The following is a 19,431-nucleotide window of genomic DNA, read 5'->3' on the forward strand; positions in this document are numbered from 1 at the left end:
TGGCGCAGTGCAGGATGGAGCAAAATCAGCAGTGTTCTTCTCCAAGAACTCTGTCCTTCGCAAGAAACAACAGGATGGCACGTGAGCACAGCTTCCTATCAATTCTTTCTCAAAGAACTGATGTCAAGATCGAATCTTGACATCTACCACAACTGGAGATCGAACTGGCAAACAGGGCGGCAAGAACAAGGAGGCGGCAAGAAAGAATTCTGCAGGGTTGCTTAATTCTTTCATCCGTGATTTCAGCACTAAAGAGGATGTGAATATCTCATACTAAAGGCTGCTGCCTCCTTCCTTCTTTTGTAAACCCAAAGGATCAGCTCCTAATCCAATTAGGAGCTGCTTATCCAAATCATATTTGGATCAGATCTCTCTTTAGGTGATAAGGATAAACCCTTATCTTATCTGCAGATTAGATTAGCTTTCTCCTAATCTCATTAGGAGGATTCTAGATCTGAATGTGATTCAGATCTGGATTCTCTGAGTGGATTGGGTCAAGACCCTATCCTATCTGCTAATCCATCCCAAAATTCGCCCCATAATTAACTAACTAAATAGCCCAGTTCGAAATGGGTTTTAGGCCCATTAAGCTTATGTGCTCACTTAACCTTCCTAAATGCTGCCTAGTTGGGTTTCCTTGTATGGTGTGGGACCCAAGCATTGATCTACACATCAGCCACATGGGTTCGGCCCAACCTTTGTTACAAGGCCTGGCCGAATACACTGTTATAGACAGTGCACCCCCTAAAACCCATCAAATGGGCTCTATGGGCCCAACACTTTCCCTAAGTGGTTCCTGGGCCAAGCCACCTTGTAACACCTAGGGACTGTGGGCAGATGCAAGATTAGCCCATCAGGCATTATCCTCAATGGTCTTACACTTAACCTTTCAGCCCATAATGACCATACACTGCCCGACAAGAGAGGACCTCTCCCTCGGCTGCAAGGAACAGTGTTGCACTCTCTGCTTATATGGATCCTGGGAATTAAAACCTTTTTGCAAACCTTTTAGAAACCATAATATATATACTTTTATATCTTATATAAAATATATTTTGCAAAACAAATCTCAACGATTGAAATCGGCTGCCGGCAGTCTTGGTTTCCATTAGTAAGTGCATCCCCGAACATTACCTTTGTCCGACAAAGGGGCTGATCCTGTCATTATGATCACCCACTCAGATGAATTCTCAGACTGTCCCAACATACCCAAGTTTTGACCCCCGCTAAGGATTTCACTGATTGGTACATCAAAGACAACCCAATCCAACACCTAGTGTAGTATCATAATCGAGTCTAGGGGTCGGGTGTAACATTCCAGTTTTGCCCATTAATCTCCAAGGTCCAGGGCAATACTAGAAATCTGGTCCAGTTCAAAGATTCAATTTATCCTACACTGTATGTGCCTAAGGTCTCACCCTGACAGCTGAGACAGGCCACCCCAACCGACTTGGTGGCAACATAGTGTCAGCCGTATCAGGATAGGTCTCCCCAGACCGACCCACTGGTGTGAACATTCTAAACTAACACGAGTCTCTGTAAGTGTCCAGTTTAAGGGTATTACACAGAAACATACCAAGGGAACATGAATCAAATATGTACTTTTATTCATTTACAATAAACTCATAAAGTACATCATTCTGATTGAAGCTAAGGGCATACAAAACTGTCTAACAGACGCCGGCATGAAGCAACTACCCATCAAGCCGTCCTTAGCATTCCAGTAGCAACGGTCATTGTGCCTACCATCAACACTTAAGCAAAGTAGAAGACCCAAGGCTCTCTCCAACTACAACCACACCTACTACCTTAGCCATCGGGAGAGCAAGTGCCACCCAATCCATGTAGGGACCACTTTCACATCTTTCCTCAAGCCAAACCCTTGGGCAAAAATGCATTGGAACAAATCCCCCAACAATCCAAAACAACATTTTGACCTTGACTTGGCTCGAACCTTGCCCACAACCAAGCTGAATCATCCATTGTCATACTTAGAAGCAGCTAGGAAAGGACCTAGCCATAGGACTCCCCAACCTAACAAGCCATTTCAACCATACCACCCAAGTATACCCCCAGGACTTGGATGACAACATGTTTGTGGAATAGCTGAAGAATCCTCCTTCTGTTTCAGTAGCTCCAAGGGACCAGTCGAAGCCGATCTCCGAGGATGCAGATCGAATTGAGTGGGGGAGATGTCACAAGTGACTCCTTCATCGCACCAACAAGCACCTTCAACCATGCCTTCGGAGTGTCATCATGTGTCATGGGTGGGCTATATATGTATTTTGTATGGGGGCAATGCCAATGGTTTTATTGTAATTAGTCAGTATAATTTTTTGCCATTTTGATGTTTCCTTCTATCACTCCCCCAAAAGCTTAACTTACTTTTTGAGGGGAGGTAGGTAGTTGAGTGGTGCCAAGACTGTGTAAAGGTTAAGCACGAGGTTCCCTCGACACAAACTTGTGGGCTTGTGCTTGCCATCTTAATGCAATATAAAGTTCCTTTTTGATCAATTCGTGTGCCTTTTTGTTGCTTTTTGTGTGTTGCTTGCTTTCGTAGGCTTACTCAATCTAATCGAGCACTGTACGGGGCTCATCGACTAGCCCCATGAGGCCATGACATAATGGCGCCTACATGTTTGAAACTATAATAACATATTTTGTTGTGTTTTCTAGCAAAATATCTTACTGCTCCGATTCCCAATGTGATTTAAGTTAAACCATTGAGATTGGTATTTTTAAAACCTACTTGGAAATAGCGCCACTTATCTATCTAGGTGATGGGTTATTTGTTCAATCATTTGGCTCAAATGGGTCAACTCATTATGTCATAATTAACTAATAACTATAAAAAATAAAAAATACAAAAATTCCATAAATGCAAATAAAGTTGTTTAAAAAGTGGGCATTATCTCTAATGTAATGCATTCATCATATTAAAGGAAAATAAGTGGGATAAATGGGATTCATTTTTATTGGTGGACATGGATAAAAATACAAAAATAGAAGAAAGATAATTAAAGTTTGACCTGTGATCTATTGACTTGGTCCAATGGTTTGGCATTGGGTTGTTAATTGAGTTAATGGTTTTTGCAGGCAAGCGGTTCTGTAGTGAAACAAACTCAAAATTTTGCTGGGTGATAGGTTGACTGGTCTGATTAACTGCTTTGACCTTGGGTTGAAAACAGTAGTTGCGAGTTAACCTTGTACCAACTACTGTTCTTGTGCTCCATGTTACCCAAACATTGGATTACCTATCCATGTTATATGCTTTAAATTGTAATATAAGTTTTTTATAAAAAATTGTAATATAAATTATATATCCATGCACTGTGCTTTCTATATTTTGAGAACAAGTTTGTGCTCGACATGCAATTTTATTAGAATCTACAACAATTGTAAATAGAAAGAAGATTAGGTTTTAGGAAACCTTTGTTTGGGAGACTATCCTTTGGAAGATTGTTATTGTTCCTTTTACGTCTCTCTTGAAAAACCAATCAATCTCCTTTGTGGTCTCCATCTAGCTTTGAGGTGTCTTGGAATCTTTGTTAAAGAAGAGGCTCAAGGGATTTAGAGTATGATGAAGTTCTCAACCTCCTGTCCTCCTTGGATGATGTTTACCATTGACAAGTTTATTCCTGACTCTGATTGTTCTATCTCTTCTTTAGGTTCATTTTCTTGTGCTTCCTTTTTTGATTTGGGTTAGCCTTTCCTCTCCCTCTTTAGGTCTTTATATTCAAGTCCATTTGGTTGAGACCTACCCCTCCTAAAAATTAGAGTTCTTTGTTGGGAAGTCTATCATCTGAAAATCAAAGACCAAAATGTTGCTTGTCATAAATGTTTTCATTTTGATTTAAGTGGGGAATCTACGTTTTTTTTTTTGATAATTGAAGTATAATTGCATTAATGAGAGAATTAAGGTGTTACAAATATCCCTTGGAGAGGTGCGAGGTGCAGCCTCTCCTAGATTTACAGTGAAACAAGAAAAACCAGAAAAAAGGTACATACTTGCCCAAAATAGCTCTTCCCTAGATACCCGTTGTTTGGCAAGGGAGTCAATGAAAGCATTTGCTGACCTGCCCACCCAGTGGACTCTATTTATCATGTGTCTTGTTAAGTTGTTAACCATTTAATTTTTTTTTTCATGTGATCCCTGTATCTCCAAGTAGCTGAATCAGGGTTCTGCAACCAATCCACAATCACCTTAGAGTTCCCTTCAATTAGTAATTTCTCTATCCCAAGTTGGTTGGCAATCTGAATTCCTTGTACAATGGCCAACAACTCAGCCCCTGTAGAATACCTACTCCCATTGGGCCTGAAAACAGAGATAAGATCTTGCTTTCCTCAGTTATCAAGACTCCTCCAATCCCTAACAAATCTAGATTGCCTCGATTGCTCCTGTCAAAATTCAGTTTAATAAAACCTTCCGGAGGAGGTACCAAACTGTTGCAGAGTTGTTTTTCTGAGAGGTCATGTTAGCTATTACAACTCAGTTCTCCAAAAGTCATCAAAGGAAAAAGGAGTAAAGGAGTCTAGGGTTCTCAACCAGTGTAGAAGCTCTTGTTAATATACACTCCATTGCTGGAAGAGTTCTCTCATTGTCTAGAAAGATTCTAGAATTCCTTTCTTCCCAAATAGTCCACAGTGTAGTTGCTCTAATGCATCTCCACATGCGTTTCCCGTTTTTTGTTGGCCAAACAAGGGTAGATGAGCTAAACAACAATTTTACTTCTGATGGCAAAATCCACCTGCAACCAAACAAATCAGAAATCCATTCCTACAGAGCTGTAGCAAAGGGGCGGGAAATCAGTAAGTGGTAGTAGTCCTCACTATGGGTTTTGCACAATATACACCAATTTGGGGATGGACACAGAAAAGGTCTTTTCTTTTGCAAGTTTTCCAAAGTATTAATCTTACCATGGTACACTTCCTAGCAAAAGACAACTAGTTTAGGGGGAATAGGCTTGGTCCAAACTTCTCGCACAGGGAAAGACCCAGGCACATTATTAGAACACTTGAAATTAAAGAAAGAAAGCACAAGAAAAAGAGCCTTGGGGAGCAGGGGCCCACACTCTCTTTTCAAAAGAAGGGTCCAAACAAACTTTACCAAGAGAAGAAAGCAACTCAATGATGCAAGGAAGTTCAACCTCCCGCAAACCTCTGCGAAATCCGAAGTTCCAGTTCAAAGAAAGAGGGAGGACTAGAGGGGAGAGAAACGAGGAAATAAGCTCTTTTTTTATAAAGGGAAAGAGAGTAAAGGGAGGGGGAAAGGTCTTTGAGAGGCAAGGTACCCACCCAAGAATCTTTCCAAAAAAGAACAAGATTGCCTACACAAACATCATACCTTACACATTGGATAAATTTGGGAGGAATGACATGTATTGCCTTCTAAGGTGTTGATAGGGTAGCCTGACGAGATACTTTGGCATAACCTAAATCAGAACAGTGATGAATATTATCAACCACCATATGCTACAAAATCTCTCTCTCTCTCCATCGGCCATCTCCACGGCCATTTTCCCAACAAGGTTCATTTTTAAGAACTGAATTCCCTAAACCGAGTCCCCTCTCTTTACTGTGGTTAACAATCTCCCAACTAATTAAATCATCCTTTTTTTCACCCCCTAGTTCCCACAGAAAACCCCTCATCGACTTTTCCAAATTTCTAGCCTCCCTAGAGGGATCTTGAAAACAGAAAGGAAGTACACCGGGAGATTGGTAAGCCTGGCCCTGATCAAAGTTACTCATCCCCTCAAGGAGATGTAATTCTTTTTCCATGTTGCCAATCTATTTTCAAATTTCTCCACAATTGGATTCCAGAAACTGCTTTCCTTAGGATTCCCACCCAAAGGTAAAACCCAAATAAGTTAAATGTCAGGAGGCAATAGAGCATCCCAAGTAAGCTGCAATAGACTCAACCTCACTATCCTCCAGATGAACACCTACCACACAACTCTTTTCAACTAATTTCCTGCAATTTGCATCTTGTGTTTGAGATTGGTTTTGTGGTTTTTTTATAAGGTGCATTTTATAAAACTGTAATATTAGGTAATAAACGGGCATGAGTATGTCATAAACTGATGGCTACTATTTGGTATCTAATGTTGTAGCTGCTATACCAATCTAGAGGTGTGCTATCCATATGAAATAGTCTCAATGTGTTTCAATTATATGATGTTTAGAGATGGATTGCATTTATTAGTCAAAATAAGTGTATCTTATAGATTGTTGGCAAAAGAACAATCTGTTGGAGTTGAATGGGAGAATGAAGATTCTCCTATACCTCTGGTATTGTCTGTTCACAACAACTCTCCATTAATGTACCTTTCTTTTCTTTTTGATATGTAATGGTAAACTGAATTAATTAATGCAAAGTATGCATAGTGTAAAGAGACTGGGACGAATGGGCCCTAATAGCCTCTCTTGTAATATTTTTTATTTTATGTTGATGGGCCACACTTACTGGGCCTGTTATTTATTCTTGTTTTATTTTTCTTTATGTAACTGCCAAGCTGGCCGCCCACTTAAGGGCATTCTTGTCATCATCAAGTTTTTAGATCTTAATAAAATAGTGTTAGAGGAGAATGGAGAATTATTCGACTCCTTCTCTTACCTCTTCTCTTCGCCATCTTCTTCTCTTGTATAGTTATTCAGACCTGTTTTATTTTGCTAATCACTAAGTTTAATCTTGATATTAAAGGACTGATTTACATTTTGGTATCAGAGCGGGTTTAGTTCCTCTTCCTTCTTTTTCTTCGTTCCTGTACACTCTAAAATCAAGAGAGTGTATGGAGAGATAGGTTCTCTATAGTGTAGAGAATCACTTGCCTAGTTGGTGGAAGGGTTTGGAGAGTTTAGTTCTTGCTAGATTTTGCCAAGAAGTGATGTTGTTCTGCTGCTGCCCGAAACCCTAGCCGACTAGAGATTTTCGAGGTTACCAGGAAAGGTGAAGCTCGGGTGCGGCGCTCTATGCTTGGAAGGTGTCTTGTGACTTTTAAAGGAGGGAGGTTCAGGTTTGGAAGAGTTTGGGTTAGTCTGGTAGGTGCGACAACATCTTCTCTCTTCCTTCCATCTGCTGGATGGAGCAAGACCCTAGTTTTTCAAGCACCCGAGTTCTAGTTTGACTTCAAGTAAGTTTACATAGTCAAAATTTCTGTTCTTTGATTTCCATTTGATTAATGGAGACATAGGGAAGTGAGTTCAAGCAAGTGCCGGTTTCTGGACCTGCCTTAGTAGATTCCGTTTTGAACCCGAAGAGACAAACCCTGAATTTGAAAAATGGATGCAAGAGAACTATATTGTTATAGGATGGTTTGTCAACTCTATGCAACCCAATATAAGCCAACACTATCTCTGGATGTCTTCGGCTAAGGAGATATGGGACAGTGTAATTGAGACTTATTCACAGAAACTGAATGTAGCTAGAGCGTACAAATTGAAAAGTGATGTGAAAAACCTGAGATAGGGGGAGAAGAGTGTAGCAATCTACTACTCTATACTAAAATCCCTATGGTAGGAAATTGATGTTATGGAGACAGTGGTATGGGAGAGTAAAAATGATGTTGAAATGTATAGAAAGCTAGTGGAGAGAAATAAGGTGTTTGAGTTTCTCAATGGACTCAACCATGAGTTTGATATTATCAGACAATATTTTGGCCAGGGATGAGGTTTCTCTTTCATAGGCATATGCTATGATAAGTAGTGAGGAGAGTAGGCGGCAGGTTCAGTTGCAAAGTCCACCTATAGAACATTTTGCACATGCGGGAATGAAACCAAAGGGCCCTACTGAGAAAAGAGAGTAGGTGTGTGAATATTGCAAGAAACCACGACATACAAAGGACACTTGCTGGAAGCTTCATCCTGGACTTCTCCCTGATAGATTTAAGAACAATAATAACCCTAAGAAGGGCAGTCAGGTGGGAAAACCCAAGACTGCTGATGCTGCTACAGTATCTGAAGGGGGAAGTAAGGAGAGTGAAGAGAAATCAACCATTGAGCAGTTGGCTGCAATGAAGCTGGATTTTGAGAAGTAAGGGAGGCTTCTAAATCATGTGGAAGCTACAGTTTCTTCAGCTCACACTTCCAATAGTACATCATTTTCATCGGCTTTTGCTCACTCAGGTACTCGTGCTTCTGCAAATCATGCTTCAATTTTAGGTAATCATAAAATCCCTTGGATTATCGATTCTGGTGCATCAGACCATATGACCAGTCTATTTAACCTTTTTTGCTCATATCACCTTCTATCTGGGAAAGAGAAAATATCCCTTGCCGATGGGTCCCTTGCCCCCATCTCTGGTAAAGGTGATATAAAGACCTCTGACACCCTGTTCTTATCTTCTGTTCTTCATGTCCCGAAGCTTAACACAAACCTCTTATCTGTTAGTAGCTTTACAAAGTCCATGAATTGTAGCATAACCTTCTTTCCCACTCATTGTGTTTTTTAGGACCTGCAGTCTCGGAGGATGATTGGGAGTGGCCGTGAGGCGAACGGAATATACTTGCTGGACACACCAGATCAAGCCTTGGGACCACCTCATGGAGTTGCCTTAGAGTCAGTCGTGTCAGAGTCTGTTAACAAAATTTTATTATGTCTTTTTCGGTTTGGTCACTTGTCTTTTTCTGCTTTGAGTCATCTGTTCCTAGATATGTTTAAAGGAGTGTCTTTATTGAGTCTTCATTGTGAATCATGTGACCTAGCAAAGCATTGTAGACATTCCTATTCAATTAGCAATAAAAGATCACTTTCTCCTTTCCATATTGTTCACTTTGATGTGTGGGGGCCATATCACATGCCAACCTTTGGGGGTTATAGGTACTTTATCCTTTTTATTGATGATTATTCGCGTTACACTTGGATTTATCTCATGAAATCCAGGGATGAAGTACCAGCTATTGTGAAAAATTTTCATGAACTCATCCTCACCCAGTTTAATACTCGTATCATAATATTCCGCTCTGACAATACTAAGGAGTATTTTAAGAGAACCCTCTCCACCTATCTTGAAACTTTTGGGGTTATTCATCAAAGTTCTTGTTTCTACACTCCACAACAAAACGGGTGGCGGAAAGAAAGAACAGGCATGTGGTTGAGGTTGCCAGATCCCTTTTGTTTGCATCCCATGTTCCTGTAAAGTTTTGGGGAGATGCTGTTCTTACTGCTACCTTTCTGATCACTCGTATGCCCTCCCGGGTCCTTGGCTTTAAAACTCCTTTTAGTCTTCTCTTCCCGGATGAGGATCTCTTTTCTCTTCCTCTCCGTGTGTTTGGATGTACTTGCTATGTGCATATTCATAGTCACCAAAGGCACAAGTTTGAACCTAAGGCTCATAAGTGTGTTTCTGGGATATGCTTCCACATAGAAGGTTTATTGCTGTTTTGATCCAGTTCATGGCACCCGCTTTGTATCTCGCGATGTCACCTTTGCCGAGTTGACTCATTTCTTTAGTATTCCTCCTAAGGGGGAGAAATCTGGTGAGCCCTTTGCTATGTCTCCAGCTGTTCCTCTTCCCATCCCTAGTGAGTCCGATCATGGGGTGTCCACCTCTTCCACTGGACCTACCTCTGATATCCCTGCTCCTCCTTCTGCTCCTGCTCTCCAAAGGTGGTACCAAAGGTAGAGATTCAAACATGTGCAGGTTGTTTTCACTCCTTCAGAAGAGCATCTTGCCACTCCCATCATTCCTGAGGAAACAGGTCAGCCCTCTACTAACCCATCTCTGACTGTCCCAGTGAAGGGATGAGAGATCCATTGTATGGACGCCTAAATCTTGCAGAATAAGGTGGGCGAATTTCAAAAAAATTTCCCTCCCTTTCAATTGGGAATCAAATTCCCTATTTAGAAAATCATATTTTCAAGGATCAATCTTGAATCATAATCTGAACCAGATCTGAACCAAAAGGAGTAGGAGAGGATTATACCTGATACGGAGAAATAATATCTTCCAACGAAGGTGTTCACGCCCAAGGAAGGATCCAAAGACTGCTCCCACTGAAGATGGCGTAGTGCAGGATGGAGCAGAATCAACAGTTTTCTTCTCCAAGAACTCTGTCCTTCGCAAGAAACAGCAGGATGGCACGTGAGCATAGCTTCCTATCAATTCTTTCTCAAAGAACTGATGTCAAGATCGAATCTTGACTCTCCCACTGAACTGGAGATCGAACTGGCAAGGTAGGTGGCAAGAAGAATGAGGCGGCAAGAAAGAATTCTGCAGGGTTGCTTAATTCCTTCTTCTGTGATTTCAGCTCTAAAGAGGATGTGAATATGTGTCTTCTAAAGGCTGCCGCCCCTTCCTTCTTTTGTAACCCTAAAGGATCAGCTCCCAATCCAATTGGGTGTTGCTGATCCAAATCATATTTGGATCAGACATCCCTTTAGGTGATAAGGATAAACCCTTATCTTATTGCAGATTAGATCAGCCTTCTCCTAATCTCATTAGGAGGTTTCTAGATTTGAATCACATTCAGATCTGGACTCTCTGAGTGGATAGGGTTAAGACCCAATCTTATCTGCTAATCCAATCTCAGAATTTGCCCTTTATTTAACTGATCAAATCAGCCCAGTTCAAAATGGGCTTTAGGCCCAATAAGTTATGTGCTCACTTAGCCTTCCTAACTGCTGCCCAATTGGGCTTCCTTGTATGGCGTGGGACCCAAGCATTGATCTACACATCAGCCACATGGGTTCAGCCCGACCTTTGTTACAAGGCTTGGTCGAATACACTGTTATGGACAGTGCACCCCCTGAAACCCATCAAATGGGCTCTATGGGCCCAACACTTACCCTAAGTGGTCCCTGGGCCAAGCCACCTTTTAACACCCAGGGACTGTGGGCAGATGCAAGATTAGCCCATCAGGTATTATCCTCAATGGTCTTACACTCAACCTCTCAGCCCATAATGATCAAACACTACCCGACAAGAGAGGACTTCTCCCTCGGCTGCAAGGAACAGTGTTGCACTCTCTGCTTATATGGATCCCGGGAATTAAAACCTTTTGCAAACATTTCAGAAACCATAATATATATACTTTTATATCTCATATAAAATATATTTTGCAAAACAAATCTCAACAATTGAAATCGGCTGTCGGCAGTCTTGGTTTCCATTAGAGAGAGTGCATCTTCGATCATTACCTTTGTCCGAGAAAGGGGCTGATCCTGTCACTATGATCACCCACTCAGATGAATTCTCAGACTGTCCCAATATACCCAGGTTTTGACCCCCACTAAGGATCTCACTGATTGGTACATCAAAGACAGCCCAATCCGACACCTAGTGCAGTATCATAATCGAGTCTAGGGGTCGGGTGTAACATTCCAGTTTTGTCCATTAATCTCCAAGGTCCAGGGCAATACTGGAAATCTGGTCCAGTTCAAAGATTCAATTAATCCTACACTGTATGTGCCTAGGGTCTCACCCTGGCAGCTGAGATAGGCCACCCCAACCGACTTGGTGGCACAACAGTGTCAGCCTTATCAGGATAGGTCTCCCCAGACCGACCCACTGGCTGTGAACATTCTAAACTAACACGAGTCTCGTTAAGTGTCCAGTTTTAGGGTATTACATAGAAACATACCAAGGGAAATGAATCAAATATGTACTTTTATTCATTTACAATAAACTCATAATGTACATTCTGATTGAAGCTAAGGGTATACAAAACTGTCTAACACCCAGACCTTGACCTTCCTATTGCTCTTCGCAAGGGCAAGCAGAAGTGTACAATGCACTATATCTCCAAACACTTCTCTTACAGTCTTCTCTCCCCTTCTTACTACTTTCTTGCATCTGTTTCTTCCCATGTGATACCCAGGTCTGTACCGGAAGCATTATCTCAAGCTGAATGGAGGTATTGCATAAGAACCATACCTGGGATATTGTGGACTTGCCGGAAGGGAAGGAACTAGTGGGTTGTAAATGGGTGTTTAACATTAAGTATCAATCTGATGGCTCTGTTGAGAGGTTCAACCCAAATGTATGGCATTGACTATCTTGAGACATTTGCTCTTGTAGCTAAAATGACTTTAGTCAGGGTTTTACTATCTCTAGCAGCTACTTTTGATTGGCCCCTACACCAGTTTGACGTTAAAAATGCCTTCTTGAATAGAGACCTGCATGAAGAGGTCTATATGTCTCTACCTTTAGGAGTGTATGGGAAAGAAATGAAAGGCAAGGTGTGTAAACTACACAAATCTATTTATGGTCTCAAACAATCTCCTCGGGCTTGATTTTGAGAGATTTCGAGCTGCTCTTGTCTCCTTTGGCTACATTCAAACACAATCTGATCATACACTGTTCTTGAAGAGAAATGACTCTCTGGTGACCTTCTTGATCGTTTATGTTGATGACATTATGGTCATGGGTAATGGCATTGAAGAGGCCAGTAAACTAAAAGGATTTCTCAACTCTGAATTTGAAATCAAAGACTTGGGAGATCTTTGGTATTTCTTGGGCATTGAAGTTGTTCGGTCTATGGATGGTATCTTCATATCTCAACGCAAATATGTCCTTGATCTTCTTGCTGAAACTGGTAAACTTGGAGCTAAACCTATCTCCAATCCCATTGATCCTAATCGTAAGCTTTCTGCCACAGATGGTGAACCTTTGTTTGATAAGGGAGTGTTTCAGAGACTTCTTGGGAAGTTGTTATACCTTTGCATGACTCGGCCAGATATTTCCTATGTAGTAATTGTTATTAGTTAGTTTATGCATTCTCCCAGAGATACTCATCTAGCTGCTACAGAAAGGGTTCTGTGCTACTTGAAAGGTACTCCAGGGAAAGGTATTCTATTTTCTAAGCATGGTCACATGAAGCTGGAAGCCTTAACTGATGCAGATTGGGCAGGATGTATTGATGACAGAAGGTCCACCTCTGGTTATTGTGCTCTGGTTGCTGGGAATATTGTGTCTTCGAGGAGTAAGAAACAATCAGTAGTTGCTAGATCCTCAGCTGAAGCAGAATACAGGGCAATGGCTCATGGTGTGTCAGAATTACTATGGCTACGGTCCCTTCTAGAGGAATTGAGGGTGGACTACGAGAAACCAATGATGCTCTATTGTGACAACCAAGCTGCTATCAACATTGCACATAATCCTGTTCAACATGACAGAACTAAGCACATTGAGGTTGATAGGCATTTCATAAGGGAAAGAGTCTCTTCAGGAGAAGTTTGCTTACCATTCATCACATCAGAAGAGCAAGTGGCTGATATCTTGACCAAGGGAGTTCCAAGGGGGAAATTGACACACTATATAAGCAAGTTGGGCATGATTGACATCTATGCTCAGCTTGAGGGGGAGTGTAAAGTATGGCATATTTCCTTTCTTTTCTTTTTGATATGTAATGGTAAACTGAATTAATTAATGCAAAGTATGCATAGTGTAAAGAGACTGGCCGAATGGGCCCTAATAGCCTCTCTTGTAATATCTTTTATTTTATGTTGATGGGCCACACTTATTGGGCCTATTATTTATTCTTGTTTTATTTTTCTTTATGTAACTGCCAAGCTGGCCGCCCACTTAAGGGCATTCTTGTCATCATCAAATTTTTAGATCTTAATAAAATAGGGTTAGAGGAGAATGGAGAATTATTCGACTCCTTCTTCTCTTACCTCTTCTCTTCGCCATCTTCTTCTCTTGTACAGTTATTCAGACCTGTTTTATTCTGCTAATCACTAAGTTTAATCTTGGTATTAAAGGACTGATTTACATCTCATAGTAGTAATTACATAGATTACATCCATTATATTTTCTTTTCTTTTTCAATCAATCCATTCTTTACTTTGCTCGTTGTTCATTGTTTAATTTCTTATTTCAATTATTTGTCTATTCAACTGTTCATTTATTTTGATTTTTATTTGTCTTAACATGAAAGCTTGTTTTGAACTTTTTGCATTTAGCTTTGATTCGCATTCATCTCAATCACTATCAGATAGTACTCCAAGATTCTAGAACGTGAAGTACAAGTCTGAATTTTTTTTCAGGAGCTAAGAGAACGCATTGAACCATATTTCTTGCGTCGTTTAAAAAGTGAAGTTTTTTGTGAAAATGAAGCATCGACAAGTGCCAAGCTTTCTAAAAAAGCTGAGCTCATTGTGTGGTTGAGATTAGCCCCTTGCCAGGTTTTGGTCTAATTTTTTGACAGTTAACTTATTCCATCTTAACACCTTAACTTTGAATTGATGTGATAATTTCATAACTGTTCTTTCACTTGTGTAGAGACAACTATATGAAGCTTTCTTGAACAGTGAGCTGGTTCTTTCATCATTTGATGGGTCACCATTGGCTGCATTGATGGTACTGATATGTTCAATGTCTGTTATCTCTTTGATTGCTTTTAATGTATATGAATGGAAGTATCTACTTTTAGAATTTTCTATTATAAATGCACCAATATCTGTACATGCATACATATATCCATACATATGGTATTTTAACTATATATAGTTGTTGATACTTGGTGTCATTACTTAAATGTAATGAGTTTTGATTAATGAAAAATCTATATTGAGGTTAATTAGAATACCACTTGTTGAGTTTGATTTCTTTATTTGTATGAAGAAATTTTATACAAAATAATACACTCAATTAAATTATAGAGTTTTTGTTATTTTGTGTAAGACCCATTTGTGGTATTCTATGGATGGCCCCCTTAATTACATTTTTGCAATTTGTTGAGAAAATGTTTTGATTCTGACTTGAAGCAATAGATGAACTGAATTAAAACCAATATATATATATATGTGTGTGTGTGTGTGTGTCAACAATAAAAGAATTCTTTTGATTGGATCATTGGATACCAGTTGTATTTCTTTCAATATCTGAATTTTACAAAATTGAGAAATACAAGTAGGGGCCTGATCTCAGAAGGGGCTGCCAAATCTCTTATCTCCTAAATCATTAGTTGGAATGTAAGGGGGCTGGGGAGTGCTAGGAAAAGAAGGCTAATTGAGGAGTTACTTTGATTGGCAGCTTGCCTTTATACTTCTTGTCAGCTTGGAAAAATTCCAAGCTTGGAAGAGAAACTATATGTCCAAGGGGGGTAGAGTTACTTTGGTTAAAGCAACTTTAGCCAATTTGCCTTTATACTTCTTGTCAGACTTTAGAATTCCTAAAAGGGAGGCAAAGAGGTTGGAAAAACTGATGAGGGATTTCTTATGGGAACCTGGTGAAGAGAAAAAAGATCACTTGATTAGGTGGGAGGTGGTGTGTCGAAGCAAAGAAGGAGGCCTAGGCTTAGGGAATGTGGTGAGTAAGAATGAGGCTCTTTTAGGTAAGTGGCTTTGGAGGTGGCCCCTGGAGAGGGAGAGGTTGTGGCATGAAGTAGTAAAAAGAGTCTAGTCCCTAACCCCGGTTGGCTCATTCACTTGTGCTTCTTTCTTTAAAGCCCTTTGCTCCAACCCCTCCTCTCAGGTCTTCCCTGTTAAAGAGGTTTGGTCAAAGCCAATTCCCCCCAAAATAGCAATGTTCTGTTGGGAAGCCTATTATGGTAAGATCAATACTGTGGAAAACTTGCAAAAGAAGAAACCTTTTATGTGTTTGTCCCCTAATTGGTGCTTTCTGTGTAAAGTGAAGGGTGAGGATTGTAACCATTTGTTGAGATCATGCTCCTTTGCTGCCAATATTTGGAACTGGGTTGTTTCATTATTTGGGTGCAGGTGGAACTTGCCCTCTGAAGTAAAGCTGCTGTTCACTCCAGCTGCTTTTGGGAGATTGACAAAAAGAGGGAAGCTAATGTGGAAATGTATCAAAGCTGCTATGTTGTGGACTGTATGGGAGGAGAGAAATGCTAGAATGTTTCAAGAATAGGAAAGAAGTCTTGTTGAAATCAAGGAATGCATATTGACAAGGACTATCTCATGGTTAAAATCTTCACACTTGTTGGCAGATTACTCCTTTGATGACTTAAGGAGAAATTGGGCTGCAGTGGCTTCTACAGTCTCCACCAAGATCAATTCACAAGTTGAATGGAAATCCCCACCAGATGGTGTGGTAAAATTGAAATTTGATGGAACCTGCCAAGGTAATCTAGGGCCATCCGGAATTGGTGGGATTCTGAGAGACAAAGACAGCAATATGTTGTCTCTATTTTCAGGACCAGTGGGTGAAGGTGATTCAGTAAAGGCAGAGCTACTAGCAGCGGTACAAGGTATACAGATGGCTAGTCAAATTGGAGTGAACAACCTGTTAGTAGAAGGGGATTCCAAGGTAGTAGTAGGCTGGCTGATTAGCCTAGAAACAGCTTGTTGGGGCTATAGGGATCTGTTAAAGAAAGTTAAATGGAGGACAAGGAATGTTAGGGACTGCCTAACTCAGGGACTCTTTCGAGGGAGCCTGCCTCTTGAATGAGAGAGAGAGAGAGAGAAAGAAAGAGAGATTGTATTCCCCTCCTAACTTCCTTTCCTTATTTATATACTGCTGTTACAATTCTGTTATACCAACCTCTCCACTTGTCCAGTCCACTTGTCTAGTTTGTTATTTAGTTTGTTCTAGTGGTTGGCTCTTAGTTACATTCTTTAAAGGCTGGCGTGGCCTTTTCTTGTACACTTGTATTCCCTTTATTTGTGTCTCAACAGTCCCTCCTCCCTTGAAAGCGAAGATGTGGGAATCTATTCTGTAAATTCAAGTAAGGTTCCCAAGTTGCATCCTCAATTGGGAGACCTGACCATACCACCAATGCCTCTGGTTCGATGTGATTCTCTTTGCGTATCCACCTAAAATCTGTTATCCGAGTGGGCTCAGTTTGAGCTTGGCCATCTTCCGAGAATGATGGGAGGTTGGTTGTTGTTATTGCTCCTATTTTTGGCCATTTCTTCAATAGGGATACATGGAATACAGGGTGTAATTTTGATGTTGCTGGGAGGTCAAGCCTGTATGCCACTGACCCAATGCGTTCCACAATCCGAAATGGGCCGAAGTACCTAGGGCTCAGTTTGTTCCACCGGTGGCCTGCTACTGAAACTTGCTTGTATGGTTGTAATTTAAGGAAGACTTGCTCCCCAATCTGGTGCTGGACAGGCCTATGCCTTCTGTTGTAGGAGTCTGCCATCCATTGTTGGGCTCGATGGAGGTGGGATTTGAGATCTTGTAACACCCTATCTCGCTGGAGGAGTTGGTCTTCTGCTGCTGCTACTGCTGTAGACCCTTTCTCATATGGGAGTAGGGGAGGTGGGTCCCGTCCATATAGAGTCCGGAAGGGAGTCATTCCTACTGCACTATGATACGTGGTATTGTACCGTCATTCTGCCCAATGAAGCCACTTGAACCACAGACGTGGCCTATCCCTTGCATAGCACCTTAGATAGGATTCCAAACTCCGGTTGACCACCTCAGTCTGCCCATCTGTTTGAGGGTGGTAGCTGGTAGATTTGAAGAGTTTTACTCTTTGTAGTCGAAAAAGTTCTGCCCAGAAACGACTCATAAAAAAGGGGTTGCGGTCTGAGACAATAGAGTTAGGGGTACCATGCAGTCATGCCACCTCCTTAGTAAAAATCTCAGCCACCATGGAGGCTGTAAAGGGGTGGTCCGGTTCAAGGATTCAAGTAATCCCATACTGCATGTGCCTTGGGTCTTACCCTGGTGGCCGAGACAGGCCATCCCAACAGTTTAACAGCCAATGCAGCGGTGGATGAACACCTCACTACTTGTGATGCTATTCTTAATGTACTATTTGGAGCGGGCCTAGCAATACATGAAACATTATTATGATTAGAAGCATCGGCCCTTGGAATTCCAAGCATGCAAACTTTAAACACTCTCGTAGGTATTTCGGTCTCTACAAGGTCTTACAACGCATTGGCCTATTGGCATATAAACTAGAACTGCCAACCTCATCACGTCTTCACCCCATATTTCATGTATCTTTTCTCAAGAAATCAGTAGGGTCCCAATCTTTCAGATTACAATGTCACCATCATTACCAGATTTTACAGAAGATGGGTTAGTCTACCTCCAACCAAAGGAAATTGTGGATACTTGTTGGATCAAATCAGGCCAGAAATTTATTAAGGAAGTCCTTGTTCGGTGAGATGGGCTGGCAAGTGAGGAAGCTACTCAGAAACCTCACATTGAACTGATACGGTAGTTTCCATACCCTGTCCTTGACAACAAGGTCCAACTTGATGAGGAGGGAGCTGTTAGGGACTCTTTAGGGAGCCAACCTAAGCCGGTGGTAAACACCTATTTCAGGAAGGGGAAAAAGAGGCCATGTGAGAAGCCATCAACCGAAGAAGATTCTGGAACCAAGAACTTAACCAAGGATGCAAGTTGTAACAATCTGTTGCAAATCTGTTATAGTGTAGTCATAAAAGTATAAAAGGATTGTAAGAGATTACCTGAAGCTGAAGGAATAAGAAAAATCTTGTTTCTCATTCTCTAACTCCCAAATTTTTTGTTGGAGGAACTTTCCCTCAAAGAAGAGTCTGAGTTGGGCAGAATCCCAACGGTGCCCAAAATTCAAAAGATCTCTTTTTGATTGGGAAATATGGAAATTTTTGTGGAATTATTCTCAAAACTACAATCAGCTGAAGTACAAGCGGAAAGAAAAGATTCGAGATGGTGGAAAGAATCCAGAAATGGTTTATTTTCTGTTAAATCTTTCTAGAAAGCTTTGCTAAGGAATGAAGGAGAAAAATCTGAGTTAAAGGGGATTTGGGGAAATCCTGTTCCTCCAAGGGTAGAAGCTTTTGCATGGTTAGTGGTGTTGGACAGCATTCTGACTTTATACCATATTCAAAGTAGAGGCTTTCACTTGGCTGGTAGATGCAATTTACGTGAGAATGCAGAGGAGAATGTTCTTCACTTGTTCATTGGCTGTGCCTACAGTAGATTTGTTAGGGGTTTCTTCTTTGGTCTCTTTAACACTAGTTGGATGGAACCTAGATTGACAGAAGAAATTTTTGCTCGATAGCCAACTATGAGAGGAAATATCAAGGCAAAGATTGCTTGGAGCTGCATCCCTTTTGTTGTTTGCTTTGAAATTTGGAAAGAAAGAAATATGAGAGTTTTCAGAAATAAGTCTCGTTCAAGAGACCGAATTACTCTTATTTGCTGGAGAAGGATCATGGTCTAGATCTTTTGTATTTCTTCTTTTTGTGTTTTTTTCCTCTTCTTGTGCATCTCTTTTGAGGTGCTTTCTTCCTTTAATAGTGACCTCTCATCACCTTTCAGTTGTACCTTCCTCTTTTAGTAATAATATTTTTCTTTTTTATTTATTACAAAAAAAGTGAGGGTGGGCTTTGGTGCAATGGTTAGGTTGCTTCATTGCGACCTGGGTGATCAATTCAGGATCTGTTCTTCCCCAGACGCCGAATTGGTGGGAGCATTGTGCACTGCACTGCCTTCATTTATTATTAAAAAAGGTCTCATCCTGACTATATGGGGTTGGCTGCATGATTCCTGTTTTGCTATTTCGATCTGTTTATTCCATATC

At 40.9% G+C, this 19,431-nt stretch overlaps 1 protein-coding gene across 2 annotated transcripts in view; it reads left to right on the forward strand.

Moving 5' to 3' along the window:
• Nucleotides 1-19,431, forward strand: part of LOC104605848 (protein CHROMATIN REMODELING 24-like) — an 84,769-nt gene that overhangs the window by 42,787 nt on the left and 22,551 nt on the right. For both annotated transcript variants that reach the window (XM_010270783.3, XM_010270784.3), the window contains exons 8-9: nucleotides 13,985-14,122; nucleotides 14,220-14,297. In XM_010270783.3, the coding sequence (XP_010269085.1) occupies nucleotides 13,985-14,122; nucleotides 14,220-14,297 (216 nt within the window). The remainder of the gene's footprint in view (nucleotides 1-13,984; nucleotides 14,123-14,219; nucleotides 14,298-19,431) is intronic.

Source organism: Nelumbo nucifera, chromosome 1 (genome assembly GCF_055504915.1).
Source record: "Nelumbo nucifera cultivar China Antique chromosome 1, China Antique-T2T, whole genome shotgun sequence".
Taxonomy (NCBI): domain Eukaryota; kingdom Viridiplantae; phylum Streptophyta; class Magnoliopsida; order Proteales; family Nelumbonaceae; genus Nelumbo; species Nelumbo nucifera.